The sequence below is a fragment of the Colossoma macropomum genome, unplaced genomic scaffold (genome assembly GCF_904425465.1).
Source record: "Colossoma macropomum unplaced genomic scaffold, Colossoma_macropomum, whole genome shotgun sequence".
Taxonomy (NCBI): Eukaryota; Metazoa; Chordata; class Actinopteri; order Characiformes; family Serrasalmidae; genus Colossoma; species Colossoma macropomum.
This window is the reverse complement of record NW_023494806.1, coordinates 14,715,623-14,737,635: the sequence shown is the minus strand read 5'-3', so window position 1 is coordinate 14,737,635 and position 22,013 is coordinate 14,715,623. Positions and strand designations below refer to the sequence as shown.

Genomic DNA, 22,013 nt, shown 5'->3' with positions numbered 1-22,013 from the left:
TAAAAACTACTCTATCCTGAAATACTAGCCTGTAAAAATGTTAAAGTGTGATAATTGTTCTCACTCTCAGTGTTGTGGTAAAATATATGAAGCGGTAATGGCTACTGTCACAACAAATCTTCCTGATCATAAAGAGATATTTAAGGAATTTTATATGTATATTTGTCTATACTTGCAGCACATCCTGTCTGAGGCACACTGTTTTAATACTTATCGCTTGTCATATCAACGTGATGTCCACAGCTTTATGAAACATCCCATTTTATGTCCATATTGTGTAGTACCTTTAATCTGACCAACCACAGAACTGTTTATTGTGAGCATCCTGACCAAATCTCATTTCTTGGTGAGTGTTCTGTGGCTGTTTTGACTAATCGAGGCATTCAAATGCTCCAACGAATGTAGATAATTTTGGTCAACAATGCAGGTCAGTCTTTAAGAGTGTGAATGGGAGGGCCCCTCATTATTTTAAGGCATATAGATGTCACAGTACTGAGCAATAGAAACACAATGTGATATACTGTACATGCTGTGCAGCACTAGTCATGTTTTTTTTTACTTTGGAATTTAATAGAGCGGATCTGATCTTTCTAAGCAGAAAGTCCCCTCTATTGGATCGCCCAGAGAGTCCATCCCATCCCAGACAAGCCCCTGTAGCGAAAGCCGTTAGCTTAGCTAAGACATTAAGACATATACTTTACGTTAGTAGCATGCAAAATTTCTTGGGTATAAATGTTGTTATAGATGTTAAATGACGTTAAAGAGAACAGTTGTCCTTTCAAAAGTATGACATTCATTGAATGTATTCATTTAAACCATTTAGCAAATAACATGAATTCATTTTGAATTCTGCCTCAGAACCCTTGTTACTGTGCTTTGTGGAATAAAAAAAAAAACAACAAATGATTTCATAGTTGTGGCCATGGCCCCATTCAAACCTGGCATTAACATACACCCTCGGTGATCTGATCTCTCAGCACTTGTGATCCAGTCACTCAGACCACCTTCAGTCAGGCAGTCTAAAGGTGGCAGTCAGGAACATATACGACCACATAAGTAAATGCTAAGGTGTCCTGATGTGTCCTCAACAGCATCGAAGGACTGTCTGTTCAACTGTGTCATCACAGCAACTGCATAGCTTCTTTCTTTGTTTCCTCTCCCTGTTTGTTTATGTTACGTTAGCAATCAATGGTATCTAAACATTTGCAACAGCTTGTACATGTTCACAAGCAAAGATCTGCTGTACGTTTCTGTCTGACAACAAATCCAGCCTCCTCCAGTCACGAAATCCAGTCAAAAGTGTTGACTGAAGATGCACGGAAATGCCATGGGTCTTGTAATCAGATCATTCGAGATGGTTGTTGAGCAGAGCCTCTGTGAATCCAGTCATGAAGTTGCAGGCTAAAATAATGATAGAAAGCAAACAGAAAAGCTATAGACAAATGAATGTCAGTGTCTATATTCCTTTTCCAAATGTGCAAGTACTAGCAGTGTTAAGCAGTATGCTGGTAATATGCCTCTGACTGAACTTAGTTACTGCATGTAGGTAGCAAGTAGCGTACTATAATGTACAAGCATGTGCTGTGACTACATGTTTTGACTGATCATGATTGATGAGGCCTACTTAGGCATTTGACAGATGTCTTTGCCATGGTCTTGTTTGTTTTTGCCAAGTACTTCAGGCTACCTAATGGACGTTCAGCCACCCACTGAGGTTCTGTCATCTTCACATCTGGTATCCCGTGTGGAGTCATATCACCTATTAGAGTCAGTGTTCTGTGTTGAACATCCTTTAGTCCTCTCCATCTCACACATGCTCATTCATATGCTTTGCAGTTGCAGCTAACAAAGGAACAATGCCTTTTCTTGTCAGCTGCATATTGCTAGCTCAGCTGGTCACATGACTGACCACATGAAAAGAAAGACACTTCCCCAGCTCACAGAGCTCTGTGAGCCTTGCCTTGTCATCATCATGTAACATTCCATGCTAGCTACTGTTAAGTTCAGGTCATCTTTCAAATATTGCCTTAAGCTCTAGTGGAAAATTCAGCTCATTGCTCCCTTAGGGCAATTAACAGAATTAGAAAGCTTTCACTGTAAGCGATTGTGTTTTAAGCAGCACTTCAGCTCATGAAAGATGCTTTTGTTCTGCTTGGAGAGCACGTTTGATGGTTTTTCCATGTGTGGGACAGTTCACAGAGCATGCTGTCCCACTCCAGACCTGGATTTCTCCAAGTAACCCCCGCCCCCCCAAACCCTGTGTGACTTATGATGAGACCATCTTTGTAAGCCACAGCCAGGGAGTTTCTGGAATTTTTATCTCATTGCTGGCCTTAGGTTTGGTTTAATATACAGTTTACAGTTTATGGCATTCCACCCTCAACTAATGCAAGGTTCAAGAGTAAAGAGTGCACAGCTTTGACAAAAACCCCTTACAGGTCAGTTACAGAAAGATTTCTTTCTGTTTTGGGTTTGACTTCTGGGCCTTGGAGCGGCTAAGCAGTTCAGATGCTGTATTGTCTTCTTTCAAGCACATCTACCGTCTAGTCTCTGTGGAACATCAATGTCTGCAACTGGACCTGCAACCCAGATGCTCTCCGTTCTCCTGCTTTGTCTTCACAGAGTTTCCCAACATTTCGTGTTGCCATGACTCATTCAGACAGAACTCTCAGAGTAATGTTCTGAATGTAGCATGACTGGCGGCTTTCCACTCATGTGTTCCATCGCTAAGTGAGGTGGAACTCCAGGGCCGCAAGTTTTAGTTTCACAATCTCGTCTGATTTATTTGATATCTGGATCGTTTCATTTCCTAAATGGACATCGGCTGTTGCTCCCCAGCAGATGATGATTTGTCATCCATCTCAGAAGTTAATTTATAATAGATCAGAAACGTTAGTAACTCATCATTTGGTCTTGTTTGTTGTGCTTACAAGATTACCCCAATTTAAAGGCATGCATCTTTCTTTCTTTCTTTCTTTCTTTCTTTCTTGCCTGCCTGCCTTCCTGCCTTTCTCCCTTCATTTTTCCTGCCTTCCTTCCTTCCTTTTTTCCTGCCTTCCTTCCTTCCTTCCTTCCTTTTTTCCTGCCTTCCTTCCTTCCTTACTTTCTTTCCTGCCTTCCTTCCTTCCTTACTTTCTTTCCTGCCTTCCTTCCTTCCTCCCTTCCTTTCATTCCTCCCTTCCTTTCCTTCCTTTCTTTCCTGCCTTCCTTCCTTCCTTCCTTCCCTCCTTCCTTTCCTGTCTTCCTTCTTTTCTTTCCTGCCTTACTTTCTTCCCTTCTTTCCTGCCTTTCTTTCCTACCTTCCTTCCTTCCTTCCTTTCCTTCCTTCCTTCCTTTCTTTATAGGTTGATGGCCAGTATCAGGTGGCTGCCAACATTCTTGTGATGTTGATGTAATAGGACCACTTATTACTTTCTGGAAAAAGTAATCTCACTGCTTATTAATTTATTGCTCTCCAAAATCAATACAAATGTGTACCAACTGGAAAATACAAGGAAATCCCAGTACTCCTTTATTTAGAAAGAAAGCCAATCAAAGTACATAATTTAAAAGGCCTTTTAAAGACACAGCCAGTTATGCTTGATTAAAATTATGAATGGCTAGCGCTGTTTGAAAACCCAGAAACTAGTCAGTACAGATGATCCAAAATGGAAAGTAAAAATTGCCTTTTTGGGGCTCATTTTTCAGCATTAGGAACCATCAGTTTCATATTAGTAAGATTAGATGCTTTGACAGATTGTTCAGAGTTCACAGCGCTCGTGCTACACTGCTCATAGTCCCAATCAAAGTTGCACAGTCAGCTGTTGCAGGTATCACACATGCACACAAATACGCCCCAGAATAGGCTTGGATAGTGTATGTAGAAGAAATGCATGTGTTAAATGCATCACGAATAATTAATATTGTTCTCTTTGAGACATATTGCAACACTGTTAGAGCATCACCAATGCTTTGAACTGAGGGATATATACTTAGGGCAGTATTCTTTTTTTTCTTTATTTATTTCTTTTCTGATTCTTCTTTCCATAAACATTGTTACATGTCACCAGTTTATGAATGGCCTTTGTCTCCCAGGGTAGGAAGCTGTGGTAGGCTTTATTTGAATCTGTCTCGGTTTCCTTTTTCACGCACTCAGCACTCAGCACTCAGCTAAGCTCTATTCTTTTCCATGAACATGATTACTGTCTCCCCTGGGAAACTTTTTCAAAAGGTTTTCAAACAAAGACGCATATATCTGTTACATAATCTCCTGACCATCTTCTGCCTGTTAAGGTTGGACGGTGATGTATGGCCTAAAGCCCACTGAGTAAGATTTGGCCTGCCCATTGACAGTATTTTCCCATGTGCTTTTCATTTAGTCTCTCGGTGGGTAATCTGCAGCTGCCAATCTTTAGCTAGATTGTGTTTAACCGTGGTACTTGTGGCTAGGTATCAGCTCTGATTAGGCATAATGACATATTTATTTCTTGTTTTAAATGGGTAACTTGCTACTGGACTCCTAGAAGTGCCAAACCTGAGATGGATGATGCTGGGTTTTCCCCTGTGCTGATTATGCAGACAGGTTTTGGTACATTTGCATGAGGGAATGGTGCTAGGAAAGTTAGAACAAACATATTATTGCTCTGTCCCTAGATATAGCATAGCGCTGTCTCAAAAACTGTTCTGACTTGATGGGTATTGTCTCACATTTAAGTGTATTTTTTGCTGTTGAGATGCAGAACATGTGGGATTCGTCTTGTTATATTTTATTGCAACATTGTAAAACAAATGCTGTAAATGTGCAGCGGAATAAAGTTGATATATTTCAGACACTTATGTTCTTCCAAATAAGCTTGTTAGGGAGCCTAGTCTGTCCTTGTGAATGTGTAAATCTCATTGAAATACTTTCAGTGTGAAAATGACAAACTTATTAATTAATGCCTTTTTCTATTGCTCATAAGCTACACTTTTAGAACTAAAGGTGCCAAAAAGCGTTCTTTAGAATGATGCAATTACATCTGGCCCAAATAACTCAAGTACTTTTTTGAAGCTTTGTCTTTTTTTCCAGCCACAAAAACTGGAGCCTAAACTACAAATTTTAATTATGCAAGAATAGTGATATTTATCCAAGCACCACTAAGCTCTGGTGAGGGCAACCAAGGGGAGGACACCAGAGTTGCCAGTGTCATGGGTGCTCCCAGACAGATGAGTCTGCCTTGAGGATGAATTTCACTTTAGCCACTCAAGGCAGTGACCATTCAGGCTGAGGACAAAGAGCCGCATTCTGGAGGATGGAAATGATCACAGGTTCAGCGGTCCTGTTGACTTGCCTCTGCCTTCTGAGCTCGGTCCAGGAAATCAGGTTGCACCAGCCAAGTGGTGAACCTGCCCGCTTCTAGGGTGGTACTCCTCACATTTAGATGGGTCTGCAGTTCCAGAAGCTCCTCAGTCATCCACTTCACTCTTTGTATTTTGCCTGTGACTGAGCTCGACTGACTGAAAATGGAGAACTAGCCGAACAAAATAAATAAAAATAATGAACTAAAACAAAACTAAAACCGGCAGCAACATTTGGCGCACGAGCAGCTGGGCTTCAGATGGATATATTTTGAACTGCAATAACAGACATACTTAAAATGGTTAATTATGCAATGTAAATGTTATTGTTTTTAAGGGTAATTTTAACGAAAGCATTCGAGAATGTTTGGAAATACCAAGGAGTATTCAAAGTTTGTAAAATATATTTTTGGGCTCTAGATGCAATAGAGGAAGCTCATTTGGTTAAAAGAGAGAGACTTTAGATAGATGGTCCTTAATGTAAAAGATGTGTTTGAACTGTAAAGAACTTCTACGTTATATAAAGGCTATGTACCAAATCTCGGAACCAGATGCCCAAGCCAAGAACCATTACTTTACTTTCAAGGGTGTGTGTCTGTATATGTAAGCTGCAGCTGCAATCCTTTCACAATCAGCATTGGTTTGGGACAGTGAGAGGGGTGATATGCTATATAAATCTTTCAGGTTTTTAATGGAATATCTGGCCCTTTCTGTTTTGTTTTTTTTCCAGATGTGGACATCCTCCAGAAGCTGGGTCTGGTTGGGAAGAAACCTTCCACTGGGACACGCTCGACTCCACAGGGCGTCATCCCCTTCAAGTCAGGAGTCATTCTCACACAGCGGGCACGAATTGAAGTGCCTGTGAGCTCCGTGGTGCCGCTTGCTCTGGGCACAGAGTTCACCCTAATCCTCAGCGTTTGCTCGCATCGCATCAACAATGCCTTCCTCTTTACTGTCGTATCAAGGAGGAAGAGACTGCAGCTAGGGGTGCAGTTCATCCCTGGGAAAATTGTAGTCTATGTGGGCCAAAAGAACTCTGTAAATTTTGATTATGACATCCACAATGGCCAGTGGCATAACCTGGCTTTGGACGTCCAACCTCAAAGGGTTACTTTATATACTTCTTGTGGGAAGACAAGTGTACATGCAAATTTGCATTTAAAAAATGAAGAAACTCTGGATCCAGAAGGCTCCTTTCTTTTGGGCAAAATGAGCCACAACTCGGTGCAATTTGAAGGAGCAATCTGCCAGTTTGACATTCATCCTTCTGCTAAGGCAGCTCACAACTATTGTAAGTACATTAAAAAACAGTGCAGGGAAGCTGACACCTATCGACCAAATCTTCCGCCCCTTCTACCGCTGTTACCCCTGGATCCTAATATCTCCATCACCGTTCGGACACCCGTTGCTGTAACTGAGCTAGTCAACAAAGGTTTTACCCCTAGTCTGTCACTAACACGAGGTAAGACGAGGACTAACTCTGAAAGCCATGGGGGTCTTAACTCTTCCATCCTAACATCACAGTCTGGTTCCTTGTCCCTGGCTGTACAAGGAACAGTGCCTCCGAGGACAGCCAAACCAACTCTGCAACTTCCGGTACTGGCCAAAACACCCACTGTTACTGTCCCCCTTAGGACCAGTGGGTCACCAACAATTCCCAAACCTACTCAACCAAGCAACCCCAACAAGAACGTCCATGGGACAACTAATAAATCCCAGAAATCTGAAGGGAACAGCATGTCTATGAAAGCCAGGCCAACCAGAACAAGGCCAAGTGTTCCTCCTTCTGCAGCCACCAAACCAAGGCCTTCTAGCACTTACAGCCTTTTGCCTTCCTTAAGGAGGCAAGTTACCACTGTAGCTGTGAAGAGATCTGTGCCAGAGGTGACCACCTTTCTGTCTTCCAAGCACACCTCGTTTGTCCCCGTCACTCCTGCCGCCACTGATGGTTTCCAAACCTTCGACCTGGAACCAACACAGTTTTCCCTCCTGGCTGGTCCACCTGGATTGAAAGGAGAACCAGGACCACCGGTAAGACTTTATGATCAACAGCTTTAGAAATTACATTAACACAAATGTAACAAGTGGCATTAGTATGAATGATTTAAATACATTTGTTTTTCATATAAGACCAACAGTACACAAGCATGCATGAAAGGCTTCTTATAGCCCTTATTCCTTGCCAGTTAAAGTCTTCAGCCTGATGGAATGGATCATATTCATTATATGAGGAGATTATGTGTATTATCAATATATTGGGTTTTCAACACGTCTCAGAATGAATGAAAAGGGTCTCCCCAAAGAGCAGTGCGCACTGTGAAGTTTCTTTTTTTTTTTAGCATTCTGGTTAGAAATAGTCTGGCACGTAGAAAGTCTTCGTCAGCCTTTGAATGTCTGTGCTGGGGGATTGGCGCCCGGGCGACAGATTCTTCAGAGAGAAACTAAGATTTTAGAGAATGGAGTGGATTTAGGACAGGGTCAAAGGTAAAAGAAAAGGAAGTAGCATTAAACTTTTGAGAGCGAAGACATTAGCAAACCAACTTCCAAAAATAAAATTTGTTTTCAGCCATTGATGCCCTTTATTAGCGATCTCTTGGAGCACAGGTGCTGCTTAAGTGCTGTGCTATTAGGATCTGACCGGTATGACAATTCTGTGGCTGTTACTGATTTTTAGGTGCTATAACTCCAGTGGTGAACCATGACTTTTGAGCTAGGCCTTTAGTTCAGGCCATAAATGTCAAAACACCTTTATGATAATGCTAACCTCCAAAAAAGTTAAGTCAAGCCTCCAAGCTACTATTGGATTATAGTAGCTTGGTAGCAATAAGCTAATGGCGATTTGCATTAACATTTTTTGGCAGCTCTAGATTACACACAGACATTTGATGCCTTTAAAAGATTACATTTTTTTTTTTTCAATTCCTTTTCTATTGGAGCTTGTGACAGGCACATTAGCATATATTTTACCTTTCACAGTCATTCTTTTAGTAGAGAGCTCTGGTAAAGAGCTGCTGCTGCTGTTTTCCATTCCTAACAACCCACTTATTAGGCTGCCACTTGTAATCACGGTCACTGACATATTTAGGATTTCCAGAAGGCCTAAAGTGTTGTTTATTCTAAAAAAAATTGGCCCCGCCTTTTGTAAAACAATGTGATTAACTCATTCCTCTTTCACTTCATAATTATGCTGTTGGTTAATCCCTTCAGCTCTTGAAGTTCTAACCAATAGGAGTGCTCTTCTAGCTATGTCTACATAGATCCTGATTGGTCAGTTTTCTGCTAGGCCTTTCAAGAATTTAACCTTTCATTTCATCCAAAATGAAACAAGAGTACTGATGTAATATTTGCAAAGTTTGATTACAAGCATGCTTCTATTGAAGAAAAGTTAACTTTAAAATGACAGGCATGCATTTTATAGTTTCCAGAAATCATTATGCCTTATAAAAATCTATATTTATATTTTATATTTTGTTTTATTCTCCAGTAGTTTTAGTTTAACAATACTTTATTGACAGACCTGACAACTGCTTTCGATGGAGCCCTGTGTACAAAGAATTCACCCATAAGCGAAATGTGAGCCGATGCCGAAATCTGACATTTTTCATGTGCACATCTGCCGGTACCGATACATGAATATTTATAAAATGTAGAAATCGGGACAAAATTTACCTGGATTACCATTACAGACAATTGTAATGTTTATATGTAGAGGGTGTACAAATGCAGTAAAATGAATACAATGCAGATATTTTAGCACAGTAGCACACTGTTGCAACAAAATTAAGCTTCTCTGGAGTACAGTAAATACTTCATGAAATATTGATTTGAAATATTGGTCAAATATAAACATCTGCATGATGTCTGTATGTTGTTTAAAACAAATATCTTCTGACATCGGTATGATTCTAATATCATTATGTATCACTTCTTTATTATGTTATACTGATAACTAATTCCTTGACGATATTATTTTGATGAGCATGTTTAATACGTTTATTCGAACAGCGTTTTGGCAGGCTTTGAAGGAGAATTTCACTTATTTTTAAAATGTTGTATACCTGTGTAGTTCAGTTACTGAAATGTAAATAAAGTCATTCAGAGTAGTTTGATGTGAAGTGGTTCATTGTAGAAAAACTTACTGACGCTGACTTCTTTACAGTGGTGGTGATAGGAACCAGAGGTCACACTGTCTACAGCACAAATTTAGCCTATTATTTACTATCGAGAAAAAACAGTGAACCTACATGCATCTTCTGAGTTTGTATGTGTAATGCTGATGATGGTGAAATAGTAGAAAAAATCAGGTTACTGAGGGCTGTTTTGCCTCGCAACGCCCTGCATGTACCTCTCCACCATGAATGTATTTTCATAAATGAGTTTTAAGACAAAAGCATATCGCACAACTATTGTAAAACAATGTCTCAGGCATCAGACAAAGTATTCATAACCATTTTATGTAATAACTTTATGTGATGGCTTTAAATACTTTGTTGTCTGGTTCACCACCACTGTGAGGAATTCTGACTTGGAAAGTTTCTCTAAAATGGAGCATTTCACGTCAAACCACCTTGATTGACTATGTGTATATCTGTGTATATCTATATGTGTAATTTAATTATGGAGAAATTTTGAAAAATCTGTGCAATTTTCCTTCTAAACACAACCCCTTTTCTAAAAATGTTGACGCTGTGCAAAATTTAAATAAAAACATTGCAATAATGTGCAAATCATTTAAACCCTATATTTGATTCAAAATAGTACAAAAACAAAACATCAAATGTTTAAATTGAGAGATTTTAGTGTTTTTATGATGAATTTGATGTCAGCAACACATTTCAAAACAGTTGGGAAGGAGGAAAGTTTACCACTGTGTTGCATCACCTCTTCTTTTGAAAACACTCTGTAAGCACTTTGGAACTGAGAAGACCAGTTGCTGTAGTTCTGAAAGTGGAAATGTTTTCCTATGCTTGCTTATTATAGGATTTCAGCTACTTAACAGTTCAGGGTCTCCTTTCTTACTAAAGGTCCATGCTGTTGTATGCGGAATGTGGTTTGCCATTGTCTTGCTGAAATAATCAAGGCCTTCCCTGAAAAAGATGTCTGGGTGGCAGCTCCAAAACTTCATCCATGAATTCCAAAAAGAATTTCAAATTTTGATTCGTTGGACCACAGGACACTTTTTCACTTTGTCTTAGTCCATCTTAAAAGAGCTCAGGCCCAGAGAAGGCAGCAGCGTTTCTGGATCCTGTTTATATATGGTTTCTTCTTTGCATGGTAGAGCTTTAACTTGCATTGTGGATGCAGCTATGAACTATACTCACAGACAGTGGTTTGCGGAAGTGTTCCTGAGCCCATGCAGTGATTTCCACTACAGAATCATATCTGCTTTTAATGCATTGCTGCCTGAAGACCTGAAGATCACAGTCTTGTCCTTTGCATGCAGAGATTTCTCCAGATTCTCTGAATCTTTTAATGATATGCACTGTAGATGATAATCCCCAAATTCTTTGCTACTTTTCATAGAGAAACATTGTTCTTGAATTGCACTATTTGCCTGTGGAGTCTTTTATAGAGTGATGAACCCCTCCTCATCTTTACTTCTGAAAAACTCAGCCTCTCTATGATGCTCTCTATGATACCGACCTGTTGCCAATTAACCTAATTAGTTGTGAGACATTCTACCAGGTGTTTCTTTAGCCTAACACAACTTTACCAGTCTTTTGTTGCCCTTGTCCTAACTTCTTTAAAACATGTTGCTGGCATCAAATTCAAAATGGACATAAATAAAAAAAGAAAAATCAATATTTGATGTGTATTCTTCATTGTACTTTCAATTAAATATAGGGCTTGCACATCAATGATTTGCACATCATTGCATTCTGTTTTTTATTAACGTTTCGCACAAAATCCCACTTTTTTAGAAACGGGGTTGTACATTGTGCTAGACACTTAATAAGTGCGGATGAAAAGGAGCCTTAAATCCTAAAAGTTTACTTAGAGCTGTAGGGTTTCTCCCTTCATGCTCATAAAATGACCAGTTGGATGTCAAACACCTGTTGTGGCAGTTACTCTTGAAAATGTATGACAGTTAAATGTTCAAATATTGAATTTCTCTTACAGTGCAAAATGTTGAAACAGCTTTCAAAACTATAACAAGCTATGTTCAACATGTGACAGAACACCGACAGTGGTATGAAGATCATTTTTTCCTACCCCAAACTGTGTCTTATGGTAGCCAGATGGCAGACTTAGCACTTTGCTTATTTTTAAGAACCTGTTAAATATGAGTTATTGGCCATGGACATGTGCTCCCAGACTCCATGGAGCACTCTAACTCTGATATTTTCTTTTTTGGATTATATGAAGTGCTGAGTAGAGCAAAACATTGATGCAGCACGTGTTCATTCGGTTTTGTTTACTCGTTCAGTCTTTAATACCATGCATTAATCATGGTTTTAAGCAGCCGAAAAATGCTTGTCTGGATGAAAAGAGCAGTCCTGGGATGGATGGAAACTCCAGCAGTGTCATCAGTGGTGTGTCTGAACATTTGGTGGTCTTGGTTCTCAGCCCGTTTATGTAATCCTTTGAAAAATGGGCAATGCTGGCTGGTGCTGTTTCTGGCTATAGAATACTTACTCTCATTTTCCCATTGTTAAATGCTTAGGTCATTGGGCAGAGGGTCAGGGAGCTTTGTGAGCCATGATGACCACCTGATGTTGCACAGCCTAACCCACCATGTATATACTCTAACTCTTGTTACTCTCTGTACTCTTAACATTGACACGGGGTACCATTCAGGCTGTGAAACCTTTTAAGAAAGAAACACAAGAGAATTTGACTTTTATAGGACAGGGTGTATAATGCTGTAAAAGCTTGTTCCCCCATAATAGAAAGCTTAAACTAAGTTTGTAAATTATAGCTGTCCTGAGACCAGTGAGAGCCTCGTAGCCTTTGTGAGCACTATCAGCTGTCCAACAAGGCACACCACAGGGTGGATCTCAGAACACTAATTGATGCCTGTGGGTTTACTTTGAGTTTGAGTCAAAACCAGATTTGTACCTGGTGGCACTGAATAATATAATAGAGGGAATAATGATGACTGCGCTGTGTCATGCTCTCTGCGTGCTGGGCATATATATATATATATATATATGGCATATATATATAATCACGTTCAGTACTGTGCAAAGGTTTTAGGCACTTAAAAAATTAGAATTAAAAAGCTTTTCATCTGGGCAGTAAACATTTATTCTCTCTGAAATGCGCTAATACAATAAACAATTAAAATAATGCAGTAAATAGTGATCTGGGTTTGTTTAATTATTTCCAAAACTCTCCTCGAGCCCAGTTATATTTGTAGTTGTCATCTAAAACCTAGTTTGGTTAATTAGTGCTTCATTTTGTTAAATTAAGTATGTTGGTGTAGGAGTTGAACAAATCCACAAGGTGGCTGAGGGTGTACAAGTGCTTCATTACTGTATTTAAGTAATCTTTTTATGGTATCTGCACTTGAGTATTCGTCATTTAATACTTTTTCTATTTACTCAGTACATTTCAAAAGAAAATTCTGTACTTTTAACTCTCTACATTTTTAAAACAGGCTTGTTACATTAGTTTGAGATGAGACAGTAGAATCCGCAGAAGGTGACAGCGTCGAGCTAGCACTTAACACAGACGTTTGAGCTAGCACTTAACACGGCGTCTGAAAAAACTGTTTTTATGGTCTTACTCATTACTGGAGTGGATGATTGATTGGGAGAGTCGGGAGAATTCCTGGTGGGCCTGTAGTGTTTTGGGCCGGTTACTATGAGCTAATGAATAAACTCATAGCACAAGAACACTCAAACTGTAAATGTTACATCCAAGTGCATATGTAGTAATTTAGGGGATAAACCAGCAGTCCCTTCTCAAGTGATACAGCCCCGCTTTACTGACTGTAATTGAGACTTGTACAGTGGATGGAGATTAGATGATTAGATTATTAGATGAAGCTGAAGTTAGTGCATTAAGTCCTAACAGGTAAGACGTAAACAGATAATAAACATGTTTCATGCATGCCATGGCAATGTGTTTTTGTCTACAATGATGATTAGGTTTAGGTTTTTAAAAATTAGTTAGTTGGTTTTTCATAAAATTGGTTAGTTGGTTTTCCTCATCTTCATTTGGGTCTACCCGCTGTGGCAGTAACTTGTGTTTTTGGCTTTTGGATAATTATTAGGTTTTTAAGCTTGTACATCTTTAACTTTAAGTCTCAGTTGTCTGATTTTAACTTAGATTAGTCATCGTCTCTGGACAGAAATTGTGTCTGTGGTAAGCAAACGCATGCTTTATAGGGAAGGTTCTGCAGTGTTGGTTGTGATTTTGTGAATCCAGCTTTCTGATTGGTTGGTGGAAGTGTTAGAATATGCAGGGTGATGACTGCACTGATGTTAGGAATAGCCTATAGATTGACGTAGTGACACTGCGAGACATTGGTGGATTTTGTGTGTGTGTAACTCCCGGTTTGAAAACAAGTCCCGCTCTGGTCCTGGCCTTAATTAAACAAATTATTTGATCTGATATTCAGTATTGGCTGCTAAAATAAAAATCTTTTTTTTTTTTAGTAGAGATTCCAGCAATGTCCATCCCAAATTCTTGTAAAGGAAAACAAGCATATAAGCGTGCTTGTGCGCTCTAGACAAGTGGATGAGGCATGCAGTTCTAGTATAAATCTTTATGTACGTGCAGTTAGATGTGTACCTCCAACCCCCAATAAAAGGATGCCCTTTTAAAAAAATTGATTTACTTTAAATACATTTATGATCATGCACTTTTACACTTCTTCTTCAGTAAAAAAAGTCATACTTCAGAGAGTGGCAGAGTAGGCATGTTAGGCCAGATGTTCTTGTCAGTATGACTGGCACACGCATATAACACTGAGCAAATGCCACTGCAGGAAAAAGAGTCTCAGAAGAAGCGTCTACTTTAGGCTCTGTTTCCTTCTGCCCTAATCTCTGCATTCTTTTATGGAGAGAGAGAGAGATCTCTTAATACTGTTCTTTTACTCCAGAGAGGAAATGTGCCACGTGGAAGAGGTTGGGGGCTCCGAGGGGCTGTTCCCATTCTCTCATTCTCTCTCTCTCTCTCTCTCTCTCTCTCGATCCTACTACATGGAGCTTGTTAAGCAAACATGCAGCATATCCAAACATTTTTTAGCGTAGCTCTAAGCTTTCTGTGTAACTGGCCTACACATGCTTTATATAGCATTTGTTAAAGACCTACAAGGAAAAGAGCAAAGTCAATCTTTCCATTCATATAGCACATGTGCCTTTAAGACTTTATGAAAACGTGCCTGAAAATCTTTAATAGGCTTCTACTTTAAAGTGAATTGTTATAAAACCAAACGGAAACCAGAAAATCTGTGAACGCTCCATTCTCCATTCTCTTTGGGTGGATATAGGCCCGTTCTAGAGTCTTGCTAGTGCCGCAGCTGTTGAGAAATGTTTCCAGGTATTGTTTTGTTCTGCAGGTGACATGAAAGTAGAGATGGCACAGATAGCAGTCATCAGTATTGTGCTGATATCAGCGGAAAATGCTGAATCGGATATCAGAGTGAAAAAAAGAATGAATCCGAGTCCAATCCTGTAACAAATCTAGCCTGAAATAGCACACACTCACAATAGCTACAGTTCTATGCAAAAGTTTGGGGGTCCTGGTCAAATTCTAAGTGAAAATGAATGAACACATTCTCTACAGAGAACACACTTTTGCACATTTTAATGCACAATTACTGTTCATTTACTTAAATTTAACATACTGGCAAAACAGTGAAACAACATATTGCCTGTGCAAAAGTTATTGCTTATTTTTTATTTTATGCTTTTTTTGGAAAATGGTGAAACTCAGCAAGTAAATAGAAATTGTGCACTAAAATTTGCAGGAAAAGGTCATTAAGCATGTCAGTCGTTATAAGTCAGTTAGAAGCTGCTGAGCTTCAAAAATCACTGATTTGTATGCATTTTCATTTTATCACTTGGAATTTGCACACACTCAGTCAGCGCTGTATAAAAGCTATGTGAGATGATGTTAGTTGTATATTTCTTTCTGTGGACTAGTAGAGTGAGTAGTTTGAGCATGATAGCCAACGTTTAGATGCTCATCTTAAATGAAGTACTTCAATTAAAAATACCTTATTTTAAAGCTTAGTAGTTTTGAAAGAAAACATCAGGTCTGTGTCTGCTGATACTGAAGGTTTCAGTATCAGTATTAGAAAAGAAAAAGTGGTATTGTACCATCTCTATAAGAAAGATATACATTTCAGGACCTTATAGGACGTTGCTTGAAAGAAAAATGGCTTTACAACTCCACGATCGCACACATTTTCCACAAATGCATGTACATTCACTCCAATTAGGCATTCAGCATTATGTCTCACTCTGCTATACAGTATCAGGACGATAATTCAGCTGAAACTTCACTAAAGCCAGCAATGTGGCGTTCAGGTGCCGTTAGCCCGGAGCGTAATCTCTCCCCTGCTTTTTCGTATCTTTCTAACAGAGGAAATGAAAACAAAACACCAGCCTTTAGACCAAACGAACCGCTCTGTGTTTGGAGGCTGACCCCTTGTTAAATGTGACCCCTCAGTGCTCAGTTAATCCATGTGTGTAATTGGTTTAAAGCTAGATGATGCTCATAATTAACAAGGGTGCCTACGCCTGGAGTCTGCACAGAGATTTTGTGCCAGTAAAGTGAGTCAGACTTCAGTAAAACTTTAGTGGTTTGGGCTCATTTTATTGGATACAAAGGACGTCCCATGTTGGCTGTATGTAGCAATGTGTTAAATCTACCAATGACTTTGTCTGAAGACAATCCCACCTCTTATGTGACAGTGTTCAAATGGCAACGTATATTATACAGCTTGAAAGACCTCTTTCATATGTGCTTGTTGCTAGAATTCATTTGTTTTGTCCTCAGTGTTGACATATGGACAGATCCATAGGCTGATGCTGCAACCTTTTGAGCCAGAAAGTACACTCTTAAAAATAAAACATCCTCAGTGGTTCTTGACTTGGATGCACCTTTAATTGGTATTCCTCACACTCACATGCCTCACCTTCAAAGCTGCATTGTTCGAAAGGTTCTTCTATTGGATCCCTACAAGAATTTACTATTAAAAATAAAGATTCATAAATGGTTTCCTGGCTTGGTGGTTCTAGGGAAACACTTTAATCATCATAGAACATTAACATTATGTGGAGATTTTACATTTGTCTACCAAAAAAATGATTATTTTAAGGTCCACCCATTGATAGGTTCTGCAGAGATCCTAGAGTTGTTTTTCTATGGGATTGCTCCAAAGAAGCCTTTTTGGCACATTTATATAATATTAAAAATAAAGGTTCCTAAAAGGTTCTTGGCTTAGACATGTGGTTCTGGGAAAACACTTTAACTGGTATAGAAATGTGGAGGTTCTTGAAACTTTATTTTTTTTATAACTTTTTTTCTGATGTTTAAAAGAAAAATGTTTTCTTTTAAAGAACAATCCATTGAAAGGTTCTTCTGTGGTGTCACTCCACAGAACCTTTTTTGGCACGTTTAATTTTAAAAGTGTAGCCAATAGCACCTTGGAAGCAGCTCCTTACTGGACATGGTTCATTGCTTTTATCCCATTGCAGGGATTACTGTGATGTTGGAGGCTTTATTGAATGTCAGCAGGTGGACATACAACACTAAATGGTCTTACTCCACATCACATTATTCTCCTTCTCTGTTCCAGGGACCTCCAGGGCCTCCCGGCAAGCCAGGATTACCAGGGAAACGAGGGCCCCGGGTAAGTCCTAAAGAACTCCTGCTGATGTGTGTTCCCCAGCTCTGCCCCAGGGAAACATATTCTCAATGTTCCGTCAACATGCCCCAACTAATTAGTCCGATTAAGTAAACGGTTTTGTCAACTTGATATTTCTTGGGGCGCTATGATGATTAGAGTTCAGTTGCCAAGGCAGATTTAAAAGGTGATGAAGTTGGCATTTTACAACCCTCTAAGTGGTTCCTGACACTGAACAAGCTAAAATCAACACTAACTCACCTTGCTTAGCAAGTCCCAAAGGTCAGTGTCATTACTCGGTTTGAGTAACCGTCCTGTTTCCTTGGAAGACTGACTCTTACTGAGAACACTCAGTCATAGTTCCAGAGAGCAATATTTTATGCCTAATAGAAAAGCAGAAATTATATTACTTAGACTTTCATTTTCTGTTTGGTTGGAACTTGCCTTATTTTATTGCCTTGGAGATTCCCTTTTCTACCTGAGGAATATGTTACAGAAGATCAGTAAATAATTTCTCGTGTTCTATGAATTACTTCATCGGTAAGAGACTTGAAAGACATGACTACAGATTCTTCCAGAGAAAGAGACGTGTTTGTTATGAAGTCATTTCGGCTTTTCATAAGCTCTTTTGACTCAGCCGTTGCTGTTTTCTCAAGGCCATTTTCCTTTGACTAATAGGGTCATGGAATGCCAGTTGAAATTGAATGCTAGCCATCAGAAAGCAGAACTCTGGCAAATCCAAATCTATCTCCACTTGTGCTGCAGAAAATGTTTGTATTAGAGAATCAGCAGAGACTGGGATAAGAGAGAGGCTATACTCTGTGGTCTTCTAATCCAGATATCAGCAAAACCTCATAACTTTGTTTTTTATTTTGTTTTTTACATTCCAACTGTCCTTAAATACTGTGTGAACATTTCATGATGAACTAACCCTAACCCAACATTATTTGGAATAAAACCTTGTTACATTAACCTTCAGCACTGGGCAAAAGTCAGAGACCACCCTTCATTTGTTTCATTTTCAGTCAGAACGGCTTTTAATTTCAGTTTATTCATTTTTCAGGAGATATTTCTGAGGGAAGGAGGTGTAAGATAATCCATTTGTATACGGAAGAAAAATGTGAAAGAAAAATAAGTTCAACCTTACAAAACTGAAGTTTAAAACATCATTTAAAGATATGAAACTGGGACTATGCAAGACCAAGTAGACCACCGGTATCTAAAGCTTTCATTTTTGAGAAATGCCAGAAAATCAAGCTCCGCTTTTGCTTTAAATTTGAAAAAAATCGACTGGTGTTTCTGTCCAACTGAGCAATGGACTGCCACCCAGAGTCCAGACCTCAACATCATCGAATGTGTTTGGGATTACTTGGAGAGAAACAGAAAATGCAGCAAACTTCTAAGACTGAACTTCTGAGGTGTGGAAAAATATCCCTGCAGATTTACAGATGTAAGCAGGTCTCCTTGGAGGAGTGGAAGCTATTACAAACGCAAAGGGTGGACACACTAACTAATGAAAACAGTGGTGTTAGGTGTAGTTGTTGAGGCTGTTATTTTCTGTTATATCTATTTTTTCTGCTTTCGTGATGCTGAAAAATGAATAACATTTATAATTGGCTATTATGACTACAAACTAAATATACGAAGAGTGGTCTCAAGTGTAGATTCTTGTGGACTCAATCCGTATAACTGCTGAATAGGACAGAGTAGACAAACGTATTAATTTCTCAGCAGTTCAAAGAGGCTTTCCTGTGTGTAAGTCTAAAGGTTGTGTGAGATACCTGTTGTAGGCTGCCCTTTAGCAGGGCCTCTAAGGGCTGCACTGTGGGAACCCAATCTGTAGACCTAAAGAAAGAGGCCTTTGTAGCCGTCTTATTAAAGGCATTTACAGCCTTGGTGACGTTCGCCTGCTCTTTAGCAGCTCAGAGAACCTGGTCAAGGGGCTTTGGGGATCCAGGACCATAAGCCAGTGGGTGAGAGTGTATAAGAACATTGTTCATTCCATTTTCTGATGCAAAGAGTATTGGTTAAATTTAAGGACCTCTGAAGCCCTGAAAATGGGTGCTGACAAAAGAAGCAGCACTGATACTTATGTGCCACTGATTTGATATCCAGTATTGGTACTGGGCTGTTACCATTGGCTAGACTGGCTGACAAAGTAAAAAAGAATGAATTCAATCTGATTCTGTAAGAAATCTAGCCTGAAATATTACAAGCTTGCAACATAACTAGGCCTGAGTAATATTAAAATGTTTTTATTTCAAGACCTATATTGATACTTTTACTTTATAGGGAATTCTAAACTTTTTGTTACCTTCTTTTAAATTGCAGAACAAAAGTGGAGGTGGCTTAAACTAGGATTCGGTGTGAAGTGTTGCAGTGGGTATATTTACTGACCGCAACAGATTACAGACTAATCAAGAAGTAGAGACTTTAATCACATGGATACAGAATGTAATTTAGACAGCCGATCAGCAGTCTAGATTTTGGAGCCGGCATTCTTTTTTGATCACAGATGATAAGACTGACTACCTGAAATTTGGTATTGAATTATACAGAATTTCTTGACACTCATATTGATATTGAAGTAATTCTGTCAGTAACTTAAAAGTATTAAGTTTTGATACCCAGCCCTAAACATAAAGAAGAAGTGGAGTAAAGGTCACATAGTCTAATGTTAACATAAGACGTAGCTAGCTATTCCACAAAGCTTTTGTAGGAGTAGCTATTGTGGCAGCTGTGTGGATATACTTTACTGAGATGTGGTTTTTTCGGACCACTTCATATATCTTCACTTATTAATGTCACATGCACTGGATCGAAGGTCCTGCTTGGTGTTTAAATGTTAAATTTAGATGTAAAGTGGTGTACCCCATGTCTCTAGTTTGGGCCCCCTTCTTTTTATTTTTTACCCCCTATGTCTTGGCCATATCTTCGGGAAATTTGGTATTCAGTTCCACTGCTATGGACATGACATCCAGCTCTACCTGTCTACCAGGCCTAAATCCACTCTGACTGCTTACTGGAAATTAAATCAAGGTTTCCTCATCATTTTCTTAAACTCAGAGGTGATAAAACAGAGGTTCTTCTTTGGCCCAGCTTGACAGTTTTTCTCTGAGTATTGATGACTCTGTAGTTCCTCCTTCCTCCCAGTTTAAGAGTCTGGGCACATTATCCTTTGAAGCACACATCAATAACATCATTCAGTCTGCATATTTCCTCTTATGTAATATCAATCGTCTACATCCGTGTCTTACATCTAACAGCACTTACATTCTCACACATGCCCTGATTACATCCTGTATCGATTATTGCCATTATCTGTCCTCTCTGATCTCCCTCTTAAGCTCCTCCATAAACTTCAACTGGTCCAGAGCTCAGCTGCCCACATCATTACCAGAACCCTTCCATAAAACACATCACCCCTTTCCTCTAGCAACTCCACTTGCACCTTGTTAAACACCGTATTGATTTTAACCCCTTAAATGGCCAGGGTCTGCTAGCAGGCCCAATGTTTTATTACATATTTCTATAACCTAAGCTCAACCAGTTTGCTCTGAAGTCCCTGTAGGTACTGAAATATATAATAAGCCTGGGATGTTAAGGGGTTAAGATTTTGCTTTTCACCTTCAAGTAGAGCTGGGCGATATGGCCAAAAACGTTATCACGATAAACAAAATTCATATCGTTCGATATGGATACATAGCGCGATAAATGGCAAATCATTATTTCTTTAACGTTTAAAGGCTGATTTTTGCTCCTGGGTGGTTAATTTTGGTTTTAAACTATCCTTTATGGTCGGAACACGACAAACACTCACCAAGCAGTGGAACACTTCACAAATCTGTCTTGAGGCAGTGGGAGAAGGTTTCTGAGCTGTTTTTATCACCTGGAAAAGCACGGCCGTTTTTGTAATGGTCATAATTTAAGAAAGAAACAGATTATTTTATCTGTCTGGTGTCGAGCGCTCGGCTACCCCGTTACAAATGACATCACAGTATTCAGACACCAGCTAGCGACGACTAGATTTCTCTATAGATTACTATCGTAGTAGTGTAAGGGTTGAACCGCAGTATATCTCACACCAGACAAACAGAGTCCTCCTTTAGGTACGTTTAAACTGAAAGCAGTGCTTTTGTGTCGTGTTTGATCTACAGTATCATCAATTCTCCTTGTTTTGGTGTGACGAAGCGCTGCTTCAAGTTAGCCAGCTGCTAAAAACAGCTAGCCTCGAAAGATAGCACTCTCCCGCTCTCCAATGCCTCACAGCTTCCTCAGTTTACTTTCGTTTAAATCAGGGCTGTAATTTACATGAAACCCACTTCTTTCTTTCACTTTCGTTGCTTGTGAATGCACCAATACTTAAATATGACTGTCCGAGCGCTGTAACAGTGCTGTAGTTGTGAGGATTGTGATTTAACGCTGCTAAAGCTGGTTAGGATGTTAGTAAAGAGGTGGGTTCACTACAGTACAGTTACACCACTGACCTCGTCACTCAGACTCGGTCACAGGAGAGCAGATCGCCCGTGGCTCCATTCAAACAGGCACTGTATAACTCCGCGTTTCAGCCGTCGCTAAAGACTCCTCTTACTCGTGCCCCCCTCCCTCTCTAATCATGTCGAAAAACTCGGAAGTGCGCCCTCTCCTGGCTACAGCAGAGTAGTGTCGCTTTCCTTGCAGTAGAAAACGCCACCAGGGCTTTCGCTAAAACGTGGAAGTGTGAGAAAGGTGTATTATATCGAACATTTACAGGACATGTCTTATCGCTCTATCGAGGAAAAGTTATATCGCGATAATTATCGTTATCGTTTTATCGCCCAGCCCTACCTTCAAGGCTCATCATGACCCAGCACCTCCCTGTCTCTCTTATCTCCTTCACATCCACACACTGTCC

At 39.6% G+C, this 22,013-nt stretch overlaps 1 protein-coding gene across 1 annotated transcript in view; it reads left to right on the top strand.

Moving 5' to 3' along the window:
- Positions 1–22,013, top strand: part of col27a1b (collagen, type XXVII, alpha 1b) — a 115,349-nt gene that overhangs the window by 4,213 nt on the left and 89,123 nt on the right. The window contains exons 3-4 of the mRNA XM_036598416.1: positions 6,047–7,347; positions 17,072–17,125. Of these exons, the coding sequence (XP_036454309.1) occupies positions 6,047–7,347; positions 17,072–17,125 (1,355 nt within the window). The remainder of the gene's footprint in view (positions 1–6,046; positions 7,348–17,071; positions 17,126–22,013) is intronic.